This window comes from Meleagris gallopavo, chromosome 1 (genome assembly GCF_905368555.1).
Source record: "Meleagris gallopavo chromosome 1, MGAL_WU_HG_1.1, whole genome shotgun sequence".
NCBI classification, from domain to species: Eukaryota; Metazoa; Chordata; class Aves; order Galliformes; family Phasianidae; genus Meleagris; species Meleagris gallopavo.
The window spans coordinates 48945927-48961502 of record NC_139404.1 but is presented as its reverse complement, the minus strand read 5'-3'; the positions used below and the strand labels follow the sequence as shown (position 1 = coordinate 48961502).

The window sequence follows — 15576 nt, the reverse complement described above, 5'->3', positions numbered from 1 at the left end:
GTACACCAAGCTCAGCGTGCTTGCTTGCTGCTAGTTGTGATAGCTGTAGTTATAGTTAGTATAGTTACATACATCTACATGTAGTTAGATGTAGCCATTGGAGAGAACGTTTCAAGGCAGAAGACTGGAGATGCAGTTGTGTAAAGGGTTCAGTCTTTCACCCCGTCCCAGTGCTTGGAGGGGAAGGCATTCAGGAGATGAGGAGGGAGATTGTTGCTGGACTAAGGATTGAAAAAGCAATGGAAGGGAACCAGGAGCAAACCAGTCGTGAGGATTTAAGATAAAAGTCGGCCATTTATGCTGGAATGAGGGGGGGGGCGGGATGTCCCCGGGAAATAATAGCAAAAGGGCAACAGGCGACGACCCTCCTTCCTTCTGAAAAGAGAGGAGGCAGAAGAGGGCTGGGAGATTGCCTCCCCCAGCGCCCGGCTGGGGGCACAGGGCCGGGTCCGGGCCCCTCAGTGCTGCCAAATGGCGGCGAGGCGGTGTCATGGCGGCGGTCTGCCGCCAGATGGCGCTGCGGCAGCGCGCAGGGCTGCTCAAGGGCGCTCCCCCGCGGCTCGCAGTGGGCTGGGTGCCCAGGGAGCGTCTTGACCGCCTCCTGGAGATCCTTCCTGCCGTGTGCTCGGAGGAGCAACAGTAACCCTCTGGCTGGAGGAGGGAGTGACCTTTCTAAGCCTACGGGGAGAGATGGGGAGGACAAGGCAAGGCGGGGAGAAGGGACAGGACGATTTAGGGGTGAGGAGAGGGACAGGTGAGGACGGGAGGCCCGGGGGAGATGGGAAAGTGCAGGGCAGGAGGGCTGAGGAGGATGCTTCCTCTGGGCACCGCCACCCTGCCCTTGTCCCACCGTGGCCGTTGCTCACGACTAGCTCAGCGGGACCACCAGAATTTCTCCCCGTGTGGCCACGCCTGAACGGCTGCACGGCCCAGCTGAGGCTGCGGGAAGAGCTGGGGAAGGAGCGAGGGGGGGGTTAAAAATAGTCCCCTTTGCATTTCTGCAGCTGTCATTCTCAGCTCCCGCCCCGGCTCCTATTTGCACAGCGATGTACGTAATGGGAGACACGTGGGCACGGCCGCTGGCTGGGAGCGGGGACAGCCGTGACATTTAACCGGCACGGCCCGTCCCCACCACTGCCGCAGCCAGGAGACGCCAAGCCGGCCGTGCTGCTCCTGGAAAGGGGCTGTAGGATGGGTTGGGGGCTTCAGAGGGCAAAGCAGCGCTCCGGGTCCCCGTGCTTGCTATGCTGGGCCTGGGCACTGCGCTGTGTGCTCCATCTCTGCCTCCGGTGCAGCCCGGAGCCGCAGATATTGCTGACTCGGGGCAATTCCTGAGCAAACGTGGCATGTGCAGGCAGGTCAGGAGGACGGAGCCTCCCAGCCTATCTCATCCCCAAACACGTCCATCCCTCCCACCTTCTGGCCAGGAACTGAGCCATATGTCTGCTCGCTGTAGGATCCTCTCTTCTTCCAGAGATCACCGGCTTTCACGCTATGTAAGCCGGCAGCCAGACTGCCTGGGGTGATGCGTGAGTCATTGCGGTGCGGTTATTTAAAGTCTGTTCTCTGAGTGCCAGCCACGTGCCTGCACCGCGCAGAAGGAGCAGAAAGCCCCGGAGGAGCCTGGGGTTGGCGTGCAGAGGGACGGCCACAACAACTGTGTCCAAACCCACAGACTCACCGCAGGAGGTGGCCGTGTCATTGCCCACCATTGGTCACTGGCACTGAGTGGTGCTGTGCTTCTCCCAGTGCTGGAACGGGAGCCAGAACCTCAGTCCAAAGCCTCAGAGCAGCTGCAGGCTTCCAACAGCAGTTAGGAAATGGATGTTCTCGCTCGTAAATATTTATGGCATATTCTAACTACTCCCTGATGTTTTCCATTAGGACTGACATCCCAGAGTGATGAGTAAGCCCCAGCCAATGCCCTTCCTGGCACAGCATTACTCTGCTGGGCCCGCAGAGGAGCCTGGCCTGTAGATGAGGCTCTCTCCCTCCTCCCTACTGGCACCACAGGGACGTGGGGTTTAGCAAATGCTGGGGTTAGGTTGGGCCTTGCTGCTGTCCTGCCCTGCTGAGGTGTGCTGGGACCTTCAGGCATCTGCTCTGGGACTGCTTATGGTGCCCCAGAACAGGGCTGGCCCTGCACCTCCATGGGGATCTTCTCACCCCTCGAGGCCACACAGCATATCTTTTCTCATTGATATCATACAGCATTTCACTGAATCATAGAATCATTAGGGTTGAAAAGACTGCTAAGGTCATCCAGTCCAACCACCAACCCGTGTCTGTGACTGCTGAGACCACGTCCCTCAGTGTCACATGTACCCATCAAAAGCATCACAAACGTGTCAGGAAAGATATTGGTGCTAATTGCTCAGTAAGCATTTCTAGAAAAAGCCAGCCCTCCCACTCCTACAAACCACATTACAGCCCCGAACACCACTTCCACCGAAGACCTTGGGCTGCAAGCCCATCTGCAGCTCAAACCTCCCTCTGCTGAGCCCTCCTACGCCGTTACGCTGCATGAGACCTCCGCTCCTTGTTGCTACAGCTGTAGAAGCAGGGGCTGACAGAGCAGGGGAGGGATCGGCGCTGCTCCAAACACGTGCTTTGTGCTCCAACTTAATCTGCTCCAGGCCCTCAGCAGCTGCTGTTTATTGGATCTGCTGTCTGCTGCCAGAAGTCCATGTGAGCCTCGGGACCTTCACTGCAGTGATGGACGTGCTCAGGGTGGAGCAGAGCTCGTGCTGAGCCTGGTCCCAGCAAACAAGCACTGAGATGTTCTCTCATCGTCTTCATTCCACCACTTGGAGAGAGCTCTGGACAGCGAGTAACTGTTGGAGAATGATTTAGGGCATGAAGAATCCTAGAATCATAGAATGGTTTGGGGCTGGAAGGGACCTTAAAGCCCACCCATTTCCAACCCCCTGCCGTCACCCAACGCCCCCATCCATTGTAGAGTTGTTCAAGGCCGAGTTGGGTGGGGCCCTGGGCATCCTGAAAATAGGGAATGCTCTGCAACAAAGCCCAGAGGTGGGTGGCGGGCAGCCTTGTGCTGCGCTCAGGTACGGTGACAGCCTGACACCTTGGTGGCGATGTCGGGAGGATTAAGTCCTGTGGTATTTTTGTAATAGCAGAGCTGTGAATCGCAGCTTCCCGGCTAAATTGCGCTTGAGTAATGCTCTCATGACTTGACTATCTACCCAACATTTTAATTAGTCATTTCTGTCTTCCCTCCCGCGACACTGTATTAAGTACAAAATTATTGTTATTAGCACAAAATGGCTACCCTCACGCCCACACCCTCACAGCTCTTTTCAAGATGGGGCTGTGTTTCAGAGTCAGGGGGTAATCTCCAAAGCATTTTTGAAGCCATTGGAGGAAAAATCACCAACGTGGTAGAAACAGGCTAGAAATCATCCCTCTACTCAACACTGTGAGGCCGCACCTCGAGTGCTGTGTTCAGTTCTGGGCCCCTCACTAAAGAAAGACATGGAGGCCCTGGAGTGTGTCCAGAGAAGGGCAGTGGAGCTGTGAGGGGTCTGGAGCACGAGACTGATGGGGAGCAGCTGAGGGAACTGGGGTTGTTTAGTATGGGGAAAAGGAGCTTATCGCTCTCTACAATGACCTGAAAGGAGGCTGTGGTGAGGTGGGGGTTGGCCTCTTCTCCCAGGTAACAGCGATAGGACAAGAGGGAATAGCATCAAGTTGTGCCAGGAGAGGTTCACATTGGATATTAGGAAACATTTCTTCTCAGAAAGATTGATGCTAGTTGGAACAGACTGCCCAGGGAGGTGATGGAGTATATAAGGAAAGGGTACATGTAGTACTTAGGGACATGGCTTAGTGGGGGGAACTGGTAGTAGGTGGACAGTTGGACTAGATGATCTTAGTGGTCTTTTCCAACCTCATTGATTCCATGAATCTATGAAATAACTCTTTTGCCCCTTTTTTCACAGCTGAGTTGGGGGCTGGCACCCACCGAAGTCAACTAAGTTTGATACTAAGTGCAAGAGAGACAGGGGCACTGAGAAGGACATCTGTGGCAGAGGTACAGGGCAGGAATTTGGCAAGGCAAAGGCCTCTTCCACCACTGAGTGCCCTTGATGCCCCTCTGTCATTGCATTGCAATGACACATCCATGATGTGTCAATGCGCCATTGCCAATTGGCTTCTGATTAAACCCCTCTGGAGTTTAATAAGATTTCCTCCTTCTCTAAACCAGTGGTCATGGGTACGGTCACCCCGGTAATCCCAGGGTAATTTTGGACATCCTGGGAGGGGTGGCAGAGCCTAATGCAGCACCCTTCAAAGGCAGAAGGGTGTTTTGGAGACTTCCAACAAAGCAAGAATCTACCTTGCAAAACCCATTGTCCCAGCGGTGAGCGGAGGCCGGTCTGAAGAAGCCGTCCATCCAGCTCCCTTCATCCCCAGTCCTGCAATCCTCGCATCTGCTGCCTGCTCTGTCATTAGCTCCTGGGCCACTGCCAGTGGCTGTGGCAACACCTGAGCTACTAATTGGGCTATTGCAGCAGCACCAGGAAGCTTGTGCCAGCCGAGCCATGTGCTGCAGCACAGCCTGAGCTCCCACAGCTGTATGCCATGCTGACATTGATAGAAACACCACATTGCTGCATGCAGGTGGCTGTGACCAACTTCCCAAGTTTCCTGGTGGGTGCATTCCCATCTGGTGAATGCTGGTGCCTGTGGTTGCTTTACCTGCTCTCATATCCAGAGAGCTGGGAAACCCTGCTGCACTCCTGGGGTCTTCTCATGGCTGTGGCAGCAGGTACATGCAGTGGCAAACAGATGGAGATGCAGATGCATCCCTTCACTTCCCTTTTTATGGCTTGCCTGGTGAAGAGCATCGGTACCAGGAGGTGCTCCAGGCAGCAGCTGAGCAGGTTGTGCCCAAGGGCAGGAAGACCTGGAGAGGCCCTGCAGACTGCCTTGCTGAGCTAGATCCACCAAGTGACAATTACCTCCTGCAGCAGTAGTTGCCAATTCCCTTGCCAGCATCATCCCCCCAAAAACAGGAAGCCTGGCACTCCAGCTGGTCCAAGCTCCTTGTATCCAGGCCTGGGTACAAGAGGGATGTTGGAGCTGTTGGAGCAGGTGCAGAGGAGGGCACAAAGATGCTGAGAGGGCTGAAGCACCTCTCCTACAAAGACAGGCTGAGGGAGCTGGGCTTGTTCAGCCTGGAGAATAGAAGGCTGTGGAAAGACTTCATTGTGGCCTTCCCTTACTTGAGGGGAGCTTATAAGCAGGAGAAGGAGTGACTTTTTACACGGGCAAATAGTAATAGGACAAAGGGGAATGGCTTTAAGCTAAAAGAGGGGAGATTTAGGTCAGATGTTAGGAAGAAATTCTCTACTCAGAGGGTAGTGAAGCGCTGACACAGCAACCCAGAGAGCTGTGGGTGCCCCATCCCTGGAGGTTCAAGGCCAGGTTGGATTGGGCTCTGGGTAGCTGAGCTGGGGGGTGGCAGCCCTGCCCACAGCACGGGGTGGGACTGGGTGGACACTGAGATCCCTTCCAACCCAACCATCCTGTGATTCTATGGTTCTATGATTCTCTGTACTTGAGACAAAAACAGTGATGTATCTTCATCCAAGACAATATCTAGGGGGAGGTAAAGACTGGATTGATCAAGCCAGCATTCAGGAACTTCTCCATCAAGACACCTTGTTCCTGCCTTTGTGGCTCCATGATGATGATGGGCAGCTGCCACCAGCCCTACGTGTGAGACAGTAGCCTGGGGGAAGGCAGTTGTGCAACTTCAGGGGCCACTGCTGGGGTTACAGATGACTATGTCCAACCCTGACTTGTTCTTGGCTATGCAGCTCTACTGGACAGGCAACAGAAGGGTCCAGTCCACACTGGCCCAGGAGGCTTCACAGGTGACTGCTGTGGTCCCTAAGCGACCCAGTATAACGAGTTCCTCCTGCTTTCCAGGAAAGTTGAGTGATGTGCAGCCGCTGGGGACTTGTGCTGTGTCCCCAGGGCAGCCAGCATTTTGTCCCCAAGCAATGCAGGGCACTGAACACCCAGGCCAAGGTCAGCATGGGGCCATTGGGGTTTTCCCATCTTCTGCCTGGCCATGGGAGGGGACAGGACAGACTCTATGAATGGGAGGACAATGAGATGTGGCGAATGGATTTCTCCTGCAGCAAATGTCAGTCTGGTGCAGCTGTTGTGGAGCAGATGTTGGTTAGATGTGCTATGCTCTGCTTACTACAAAGCTGTTGAAGTTTACTGTAGTCATTGGCTTCCAGAAGGTTTCCACCTATAGGAAGCACTAGTTGGTAAAAAATTTCACAAAGCACACGGGGAAAATACTTCTCAAAGAGTACTTTGGAGAATGAAAATGATTCACTCTAAGATTAAAAATTGACCAGATAGTTTTAATGGGCAAGTTTCTAGTCTAAAGGAATATTGATCCTTGGTAGATGCTTAGCAATGGCATGACTGGGATGGACTGGCCATCCGTCCCCAGCCGTGCCCCTATTTAGGATGAGAAGTAATGGCCTTAAGTTATGCTGAGGGAGGTTCAGATGGTTATGAGGGAAAATTTCTTCTTAGGATGAGTGGTGCTGCAGTGGCACAGGCTGCCCACCAAGGTGGTAGAGTCTCCATCCCTGGAGGTTCCAGAACGGTGTGAATGTGGCACTGAGGGACGTGGTCAGTGGGCATGGTGAGGATGGGCTGGTGGTTGAACTAGGTCTTAGATGTAGATCTTAGTGGTCTTTTCCAACCTTAATGACTCCATCCCTCAGCATCCTCTCTTTTCCGCTCAGGGGACCATGAGAGAGACCAGGAGAGGTGGACGAGTACCAGAGTGCTCTGAGTGACCATGATGGAGTCACGTCCCCTTCTTGGACGTGAACACCTCTGTCCCAGTGCTGGTGATGACAGCACTGCAACTTGGTGCTCATGTCCAGGTGAGAGTTGCCATGCTGAGAGGGCTGCAGCAGCACTGCCCATCACCCCATTACATACTGCCTCCTGTGGGCGTCAGCTTTTTCTGCTGAGAGTCACAGCTGCAACTTCTGCAAGCACTCACTAGCTGATTCACTCCAAGGAAAACTCTGCCCTCAGTGGAAACACCCTGTGGAGCAAGAGGGACGCACTCCCTCATGGAGATCTGCACCAGCAGCATGGCTCCTGTCCCAGCTCAACAAAATCAAGTGGAAAAAAAAAAACTCCTGACAGTGCCCACAGTGGCTTCCTCAGTATTTGGTGAGGAAGGTAAGGGTCCCCGAGGCTCTCCTACAGGCAAAATGCAGACATGAATTTATTTGCAGAGGTCTCACTGCCTTCACTCTCTCCATGGCGATGGGAAAACCTCACGTGTCCCTCCCAGCATGCGCCTGCCAGGCTGGAGTCACTCTTGCTGTTGGCTGTGACCACATGGATTGGCTGCCGCACAAATTGGCTGTCTCCAAGTGGTACAGATAGGAAGCAGCATTCACATTGGCAGGGGCTTTGCAGTGTTTTTCCACATCCTGGTTCTGGCCTAGTGCAAGAGCCAGGGCACAGCAAGGCACCTGTGCAAAGCGGTGTTTGTCTCCAGCTATGCTATGGCCCCAAAGGCTCTGGGGCAGCAGGGAGTGCTCACCAGCCTTGGGTTGCTCTTGGTGGGCCTGTATTTAAAACACAGGCCAGCGCATGGCTGTCTTACAGCTGCCTTTCCAAGCTTGCATAAGGCAGTTGTGCCATGATTGCTGCTGTGACTGGTTGAAAAGTGCAGGGGTAAGCATGGCATTCCCTACCCAAGCTGCCTCCTCCTTAGAGCTGACTGCCTGATGACTCAAGTATCAAGTTTTCCTCCTAGCAGCAGAGCTTCCTGCAATGAACATTTGAATGACATCCCCACACCCTTGCCTTGCTGAAACCACCCCTTGGTTCCAGCAGATGAGCCCCACCTCACTGCCACATATTGCACCCCATTTGGGAACTGACCTGCTCAGCACCCTGGCCTGGTATGACGCTCACAGCTAACACTCACACACCCTGCTAATGCAGACAGGGCAAGGGCAAACACCAGGAACAAGGTGATACCAAGCCATCACCTTAATCCCTGCTCAACTATCAGCTCTGAACTAACTGCAAGCACTGCCCCTCTGCACACCTATGCCCAAAAAGGGCCTGTGTCAGAGCCATGTAAAAAAAAGACAAGGAGCAGGCAGGCACAGCTGCCTTTTTCCATTTCCAGCAACATGGTGAAGGGCAAGAGTTGGTGCACACTTTAGATAAATGATTACAAGGGGTTCAAGACACAAAGGGGAAAAAAAACAGCGTTGTTGCTTAGCACAGCGTGACAGTCACATGGAGCGCAGCGTGCCTGGCTCCCAGGGCTTGCAAACCCAAGGGCAAAGCAGCACCAGGTTCTCCAGGAAGAAATTCAGACCCGAGGGTTGCAGGCTGCCAGGAGCTACTCCTGCTGGCAGCCTGCTGCAGGAAGCCAGCTATTTTGGCAACTGTTTGCCTGAAGGGCCTGGGGGCACTGCAGCCAAAGGCGCTGTTCCCTGCCTTCCCCCTCCCCAGGGCACTGAACCTCACCGCGAGGCAAAGCAGCCACTGCTGTTCCTGGGGAGCTGCCCTTGGCACAAACCCAGGCAGCGCCAGGTGTGCCCAGCACAGCAGCACCTCCATTAGCACATCCCACCAGACAGCAACACATGACGAGCAGTTATTATATCATGCTTTTAATACAAACTTAAAAAAATCTGGAACAATAGAAACTGTACAGATTTGATCAACTTTTTTTTTTTTGTTTTTTTTAACTAAATCTCTAGACACGCCAATGTCCCGTTCCAAAATATTGCACAACATTCTGAATACAAAACTCTGATTGTATTCCTCCTTCGCTACAGAAAAAGAAAAAAGAAAAAAAAAGAAAAAAAATGGAAAAAGAAAAAAAAAAAAAAAAGCCATCAGTCCCCCAAATCCCCCCCCCCTCAAAGCCTCCCCTGTCTCAGAAAGGAACCACCGAAGCACACACAGATCCTCCACCCAGAGCAGCATGGACCTCTACCATTCATTCATTCTCCACAGGGCAACTTCCCATTCACTGCTGGCAGTGGGGTGGGAGGGACAGGAGGAGGCTGAGCAGGGGAGAAAGGAATCTTCACTGCCTTTTTTTTTTTTTAGTTTGTTTGTTTTTTAAGATTTTTTTTTTCCTGAAAAAATATTTTTTCTCTCTCCTCTTTTTAAGAAAAAATCTTGAAAAGAAAAAAATTACAGTTTTTCTTTTTTTTTTTTTACGTTAGAAATATACATATATTATATATACCTCTTGCATTTTACAAACGTAGCAAATTATTCAATACAAACGGACATCAACAAAAAGAACACAAACCCATAAAAAATAAAAGTTAAAAAAAAAAATTTCTCTCTTCTCTCCCTAAGAAACCAGGTAAATTAGTGCAGGTTTTAAAAAATAAAATTGAAGCTGAACGCCTACATCCAAGACTAGAAAAGCCCTGAAAAGGCTGCTAGTTTTCCATCGCTGCCTGACGCCGGGGGAACGCTTCTGAAGCACACTTGTTTAATACAGAGCTTGGTCCCTCCCTCCCCTCGCACCACGGTTCCCAACGTGGCTATGGGGGCAAAGCGGCATCAAAGCTTCACACGCACAGGGTCGGGGCTCCCTGCCTCTCCCCAAAGGTGCCAAAGGGGTCCGCTGTCCCCTGGCAGCGACTGACAGGTGGCACTGCCAGCACTGGGGACAGCCGGGTCCCACGAGCGGGGCCCTGGCAGTCAGTAGCGTGCTCCCAGGGAGAGGGTGGCAGTGGTAACATCCGTAAGTAGGTTAAAAACCAAACAGAATAGGCAAAGAAAGATGCAGATGGCTCAGCTGTTCCTGAGCAGCTTGCTCCAGCCTGGAAACCCGCAGGGCCGAGGCTACGGACGCCATTTTAGGAGAAGCCAAGTGAGCCCGGCCCGCCGTGCCGGTCATAGCCCGATGGCAGCAAGCAGCCTGCTGGGGGCCCGCCCCCGCCAGGGTGGAAATGCTCCTCAGGGTTGTGGCAACGATGGCCCCCCACACCCATCCCGTTGCCTCTGCAAAGGCTCACCGGCAACAACAGGAGGGCTGGCACGCCTTCATCTTGGGTCAAGGAGAGGGGAAAAAGCACAAGCTGCAGACCACCTCCCTGAACAGGGATGTCCTGAAGGAGCACACTGGTACAGCAGCCACAGAAGCGGGTTTCAGAGTGTGCTCCAGAGGCACCGTTTCAAGAGAACTAAACCCCCAGCCTGGCAGGCAGCAAAAAGCTCATTTTTCTTTTAAACTTCAAAAACTGGAGTCTCATGACTGCTTCTCTCCTCTCCGCACTCTTCCGCACTCCCACCACAGCCTCCTTCACACCCAAGGGTCCTCCTGCCCCACCTGGGGGCCCAGACCCTGGCACAGAAGTGACCTGTAGACCACTTACCATTGCCCAAGACAGCAGCTTCAACAACATAGCCCTTTTTCTTCTCCAAAATAGCACTGCCTCTAACTACTGAAAAAAAATCCCCTCTCCAAGATGAAGACAAATCCACAGCCGGCAACAAGAGCTCAAACCTAGGACCAAAGGATCACGAGCGAACGCTCAGTCCTGCAGGTAGGGTGTCCACCAGGAGGGGACAGGATCCAACAGCTCAGCACCACCTCCTCACACAGGGACAGACCTGCAGTGTTTCTATGCTGCAGGGCTATCCTCCGAACCAACCCCAAAAGGGCACAGAAAAGCCCCTTGATTGGTGCACAAAGGGGACTGCTGCCCTCCCATAGCTGGAGATGAGACAGGGCAGCAGGTGCTTCTCAGCACAGACAGAACTGGATGCTAGCCTGGAGCAACAGCAGTGCAGCGGTGTGAACCTCCAGGCACATGAGATGCTCTCCTCCCACACACACAGCAGTAACAGCAAAGCAAGCCCCCCTCATACTGCCTGCCCCTCCTACAGCCAGGTGGGAGTGGAAAGGGAGCATTGTGACCTACACCTGTGCCGATCTGGGACTGGGGAAGGGGGAACACAACCCAAAAGACCAGAGACTCATCTAAAGAGTAAAAAAGTGAGTAGGAGAAAAAGCACAGGGACTGAGATTAAAAAAACAAGTCAGTGCTTCAGGAGCGTTGCCAGCACAGCGCAACAACACTGGGTTCTCTCTTTTTCCAAGAAGCTATATTTATAAGATTTGAATATTTTCTGTATATTTGTTTTCTCTCCCCGTTTTGTTGTTGTTGTTCCCCCCCTCCCTCCCCTGCCCCCAATACTCTCCTTCCCTGCGTTCAGTTGGCCAGGACGACGGGCTGGAAGGACTGGCTGGGATACTGCATGGCGTTCAGATTGTAGCTGAGTCCTTCCACAAAGGGAGACTTCTCCAAGAAGAGGTTGTTGGTGCTGCCGCCGAAGACCTGAGCCATATCAAAGGTGCTGCCTGTGCCAGCATTGAACTGCGACGCTGGAGGGATGCTGCTGGCCTGGCTCTCGCTGGCAACACCATCGAAGAATAGGCTGCTGGCCCCTGGCGAGGCACCGCTGTAAACGAACTCCTTGGCATTGGGGGAGAGCTGCGACTGTGGGGCTTGGCTCCCAGCGCTCCCGACGAAGTTCAGAGAGTGCATGGACAGGGAGAGACCCTTGTGCTTCAGCAGGTTGGTAGTGGGCGACCTGACCATCCGTGGTTGCTGCGTGGCCCCTGCGCCGCCACCCCCTCCTCCGGCCCCTCCGCCTTTCTTCATCTTGGTGGAGCCAAACTTCGTGGCAGCAAATGTGGCAGTGGTGAAGGTGATGGGCTGGGCAGAGCGAGGGATGAAGGTGGGGCTCGGTGACTGGCCGAAAGAGGGGGATGGAGAGTTGGACAGTGAGTTGTCCTGGCTGCCAATGGGGACGAATACCTGGGCGTCAGGGTTGAAGCTGCTCTTGATTTCTTTGTCCAGCTCAGCAGCGCTGCAGCCCTCGCTGTCATCCAGGTAGAGGACCTTAACGGAGCCCTTCTCACCGATCTGGTAAGAGACCTCGAAAGGATCGATCCAGACGCTCAGTTCTTCCGGCACATTGGCACGCACATCCTCCACAGCCAGCCCGCTCCGCTTGGCTGCCAGCTCCACTACTGGGTCCACCGTCTCTCCAATATGAACGCAGCGGTAGCCTGAGCCCTTCAGAGGCTTCTCTGGGTACCAGTGACCCTCATATTTCTTCTTCAGCAGGCGCTCTAGCTCCTCACCGAACAGGTCTGCCCGCCTCCGAGGAAGCTTGTTGTACAGGTATGAGATGATGAAGTTAAGAGCAACTTTAATCTCCAGATGCATACTCCCTTCACAGCAAGCAAGTCAGGGCAGTGTATTAAAAGAGACAAAATGACACACACATAGACAAGATTTGGCTCCAAGCAGACCTAGAAAAAAAGAAAGAAAAGGATGGATGAAGACAAGAAAAATACAGCAACTCTCCACCTACTGAGATAAACAGCCATGCTGTTTCATTAGCAGAAGCGGAACAAGCAACGATGCTCACTAGGCGTCAGCCCAGATTTGCTGGTGCTGCTGGGAAACAGCCTCCCTGGTCCTGTGCAGAAGAAACAGGAGCGTAGCTGCTCCCTGCACAAGCTACGTGTCGTGTACCCATCTTGCTGCCAAAAGCAGGCAAGCCGACTGCCTGCTGTGGCAGAGCTATTTCAGCCAACACGCCTCGCTACGCCCTGGCACCCGGTTGCTTCCAGCACAGTTCCCTGCAGCCACTTCTCCAAGCACACGAGCACCACCTGGAAGCCTCGTGACTCTCTCGGCAGCTCTGCAGGGACCTGTCTGGAGATGGCTCTCCTCGGGAGGCCAGGAGCACCATGTCCTATTGGAACAGGCAGGAGGATAAGGAACAAGAGAGGGTGCACAGGCACCAGCTGCCAGACCATGCTTACTCTCCCTTGACTGGCAGGCACACAGACATCTTATTATGTGTATTCAGTTGAGGCTCAGTCTAGCTGCAAGCCTGAAATCCCAGCTTAATTCAGAAGGGGGCAGGAAACGCGTGCAGGGTCACAAGACACACACGTGCCATCAGCCTGTCCAGCATCGCTCACATCCTTCTCCCTGGGCAGAGAGCAGGTGAGCACTGCCACGGCCAGGTACTGAATAAAAACTGGAACTGCTTGCCGGAGACTGAAGTAATCCTTTCTCTCCTCTCACCCGCCCAAGGAAGTCTTTGAAATTGAGAGAATCCACAAAAGCACCGTGTGAAATCATAACACACACCTCTCCCACAACACTCAGATTTAGGAATAGCGTTTACCTGTGTACAACCCCCAGGTAGGACTGCACCGTGTGTTGTCACCCACCCAGAGCAAGCGCATCCCACAGATACCTGACGAGGAAGCTCGCTTCCAGCAGCCTACATGCCTCTCTGCAGGTGAGCAGAATATCCAGTTTTTAATTGGCAGCTTCGTCAGAGGCTGCTCAGCCTTCAGCTACCCTCACCTTGCTCAAGCAGCCACACCATGCTCAGCTGCCTTCCTAACATGGGCTGCGGGGATGCTCTCACGCAGTGCCCAGCAGTGTTTACAACCTGTGCCAATTATCTGGGGGTGGGGATGGAGCACAAACCTCAGCTGTCAGCATTCCCCCAGAAAAGCAGGAGCCCAGCAACACAGCCCCGCACCCAGGCTAGGAGGAACTGACCAGACTTGTTGGCTTGGGCTGACTGAGTGGACAAGTAGGATTAAATAAGCACATTTTAAGAAAACCCTTAACTATTTTTAGGCTTTATTACTAAGTAAAACAAACAGTAAGTAAAAAACTGCGATTCTGTATGAATCGCAGTCAAAGAAGGCTCAGTTTAAGGAACAAATAGCAAATCCCACAGCCCAAGCTTGCCAATAGCAAGGTCAGTGCTGGAGAAATCCCCTCTGGGTTTAACTGAGCAACATGAGAAACCACTGGAATGAGACCAGGGCCTGACCAAGAATGGATGAACACCGAAGAAAATATAAGAAAGCAGAGCTTCCAGCAGGCAGAAAGGAGGAACCATTTCCAGAAGGCAGAAGCCTCAGGGCTGAGACAGAACCCTGTGCAGAGAAAGGGGCACCGAGCAGAGCCCTGGAGGAGCACAGTGACCTCTCAAAGACGGCTCACAAAGCCCTGTGCTACCCCAAGGGGAAGTTCTAAAAAACCCTGCCTGCTATGAGGCCCCCTAGGAGCGGGCAGCTTGGGACCCCAGAGAATTCAGCAGGAAAATAAACGGCTTCTTGGTAAATCTTTACATCCCGTGTGCTAAATGCTAACCCAGACCTAGCATTAGCGAGAGAGCTGTGGTCAGAGGTGGGGAATGAGGGGTCCCCCACCCTCACCAGCCATCTGCAGGTCCCTTTTCTCTTTCACCGAGTCCTCTTTATAGAGAGACACACTCTGAACCTTCCCTATGAAGGAGACGGGTTAACCAACCCCAAGTCTCACAGGGACACTCCAAAATGCCCAGAGCCACCACTCCCGCCTAACAAGGAGAGGACCCGCTTCCGGGGACCCCTCGAGCTCCTTCCGACACGTATTCACACAGCGACAAGCAAAGAAAAGCCGGGCATACAATCGCTCCGGGGCCGCGCCGCCCCACCCCCCGGGCCGCTCCCCCAGGGCCGGCTGCCCCCGTGCCACCGCCGCCATTACCGCCCAGCCCTGGGGCCGCCTCCCGCCGCGTGGCACTCTGGGAGCTGCAGTCCGCGCTTCCCCCCCGCGCCGCCCCTCTCCCCGTGACCCACTTCCCCCCCGAACTACGACTCCCGGCACGCCCCGCGCGCGGCTCCGCCCGCCGCCCCAGCGCCTCCACTGTGGGGCAGGGCAAAAAATTTTCCACAGCACATGCGCGGTGTGTCACCGCCCGCCCCGGAGCAACGCCCCGAAGCCGGGGACCGCCGGGCAGCCGCCCCCCTCCCTCCTTCTTCTCCTCCTCCTCCCTCTCCCTGTCAGCGAAGCGGTGGGGGGGGGGGGGGGAGAAGGCGACGCGGCCCCCCCTCAGGCCGAGAACCCCGAGGCGGCCCCACGAGAACAGAACTGGGCCTGACCTCCACTCCCGGCAGCAAAGGACAGCCCCGGGCCGCCGGCGGAGCCTTCCCGGCCCCCTCCCCGGCGCAGAGCCGGCGGCGGCTTTGTTAAGCGCGGCCGGGCAGAGCCTGTCGGCCCTGTTAAGACGCACGGAAAGCTCCGGGACGCCGCCCTCGGCCCACCCCGTCGGTCCGAGCCCTCCGCCCCACTCACTGTGTCCTCAGCTCCAGGCTCTGAGGGGGCCGGGGGAGCCCGGGCGCTGCGTGACGCTCTCCGCCCCGTCCCTCGGTTCTCTCTGTCTCCGCCGAGCGCTGCGCTCCCTCCGCGGGGCGGGCCCGGGGGTGGCGTCGCGGCTGTAGGGCCGAAGGTGCCGAGGGACACCCGGAGGTCTGGGTTCGAGTACGGCCGCCGCCTCACCCCCGCCGGCCTGGAGCCGCCCGCGCCCTGGCCCCGAGTGAGCCAACTCACGGCAAACTTTCACCCTTAGCAACCCCGCGCACGGATCCGCGCTCCCGCCCCGCGTGATGCGGCCGCGGAGGGGCGGGCCGGGACTACA

The 15576-nt window shown here is 54.8% G+C and overlaps 1 protein-coding gene across 1 annotated transcript; it reads right to left on the bottom strand.

The window, feature by feature from the left end:
- Positions 1–8692: 8692 nt before the first annotated feature.
- Positions 8693–15576, bottom strand: TOB2 (transducer of ERBB2, 2). Its single transcript, XM_085225640.1, has 2 exons — positions 15234–15576; positions 8693–12388 (listed from the first exon to the last, which is right to left on the bottom strand). The coding sequence occupies exon 2, from the start codon at positions 12300–12302 to the stop codon at positions 11280–11282; it is 1023 nt and encodes a 340-aa protein (XP_085081766.1). The 5' UTR covers positions 12303–12388; positions 15234–15576; the 3' UTR covers positions 8693–11279.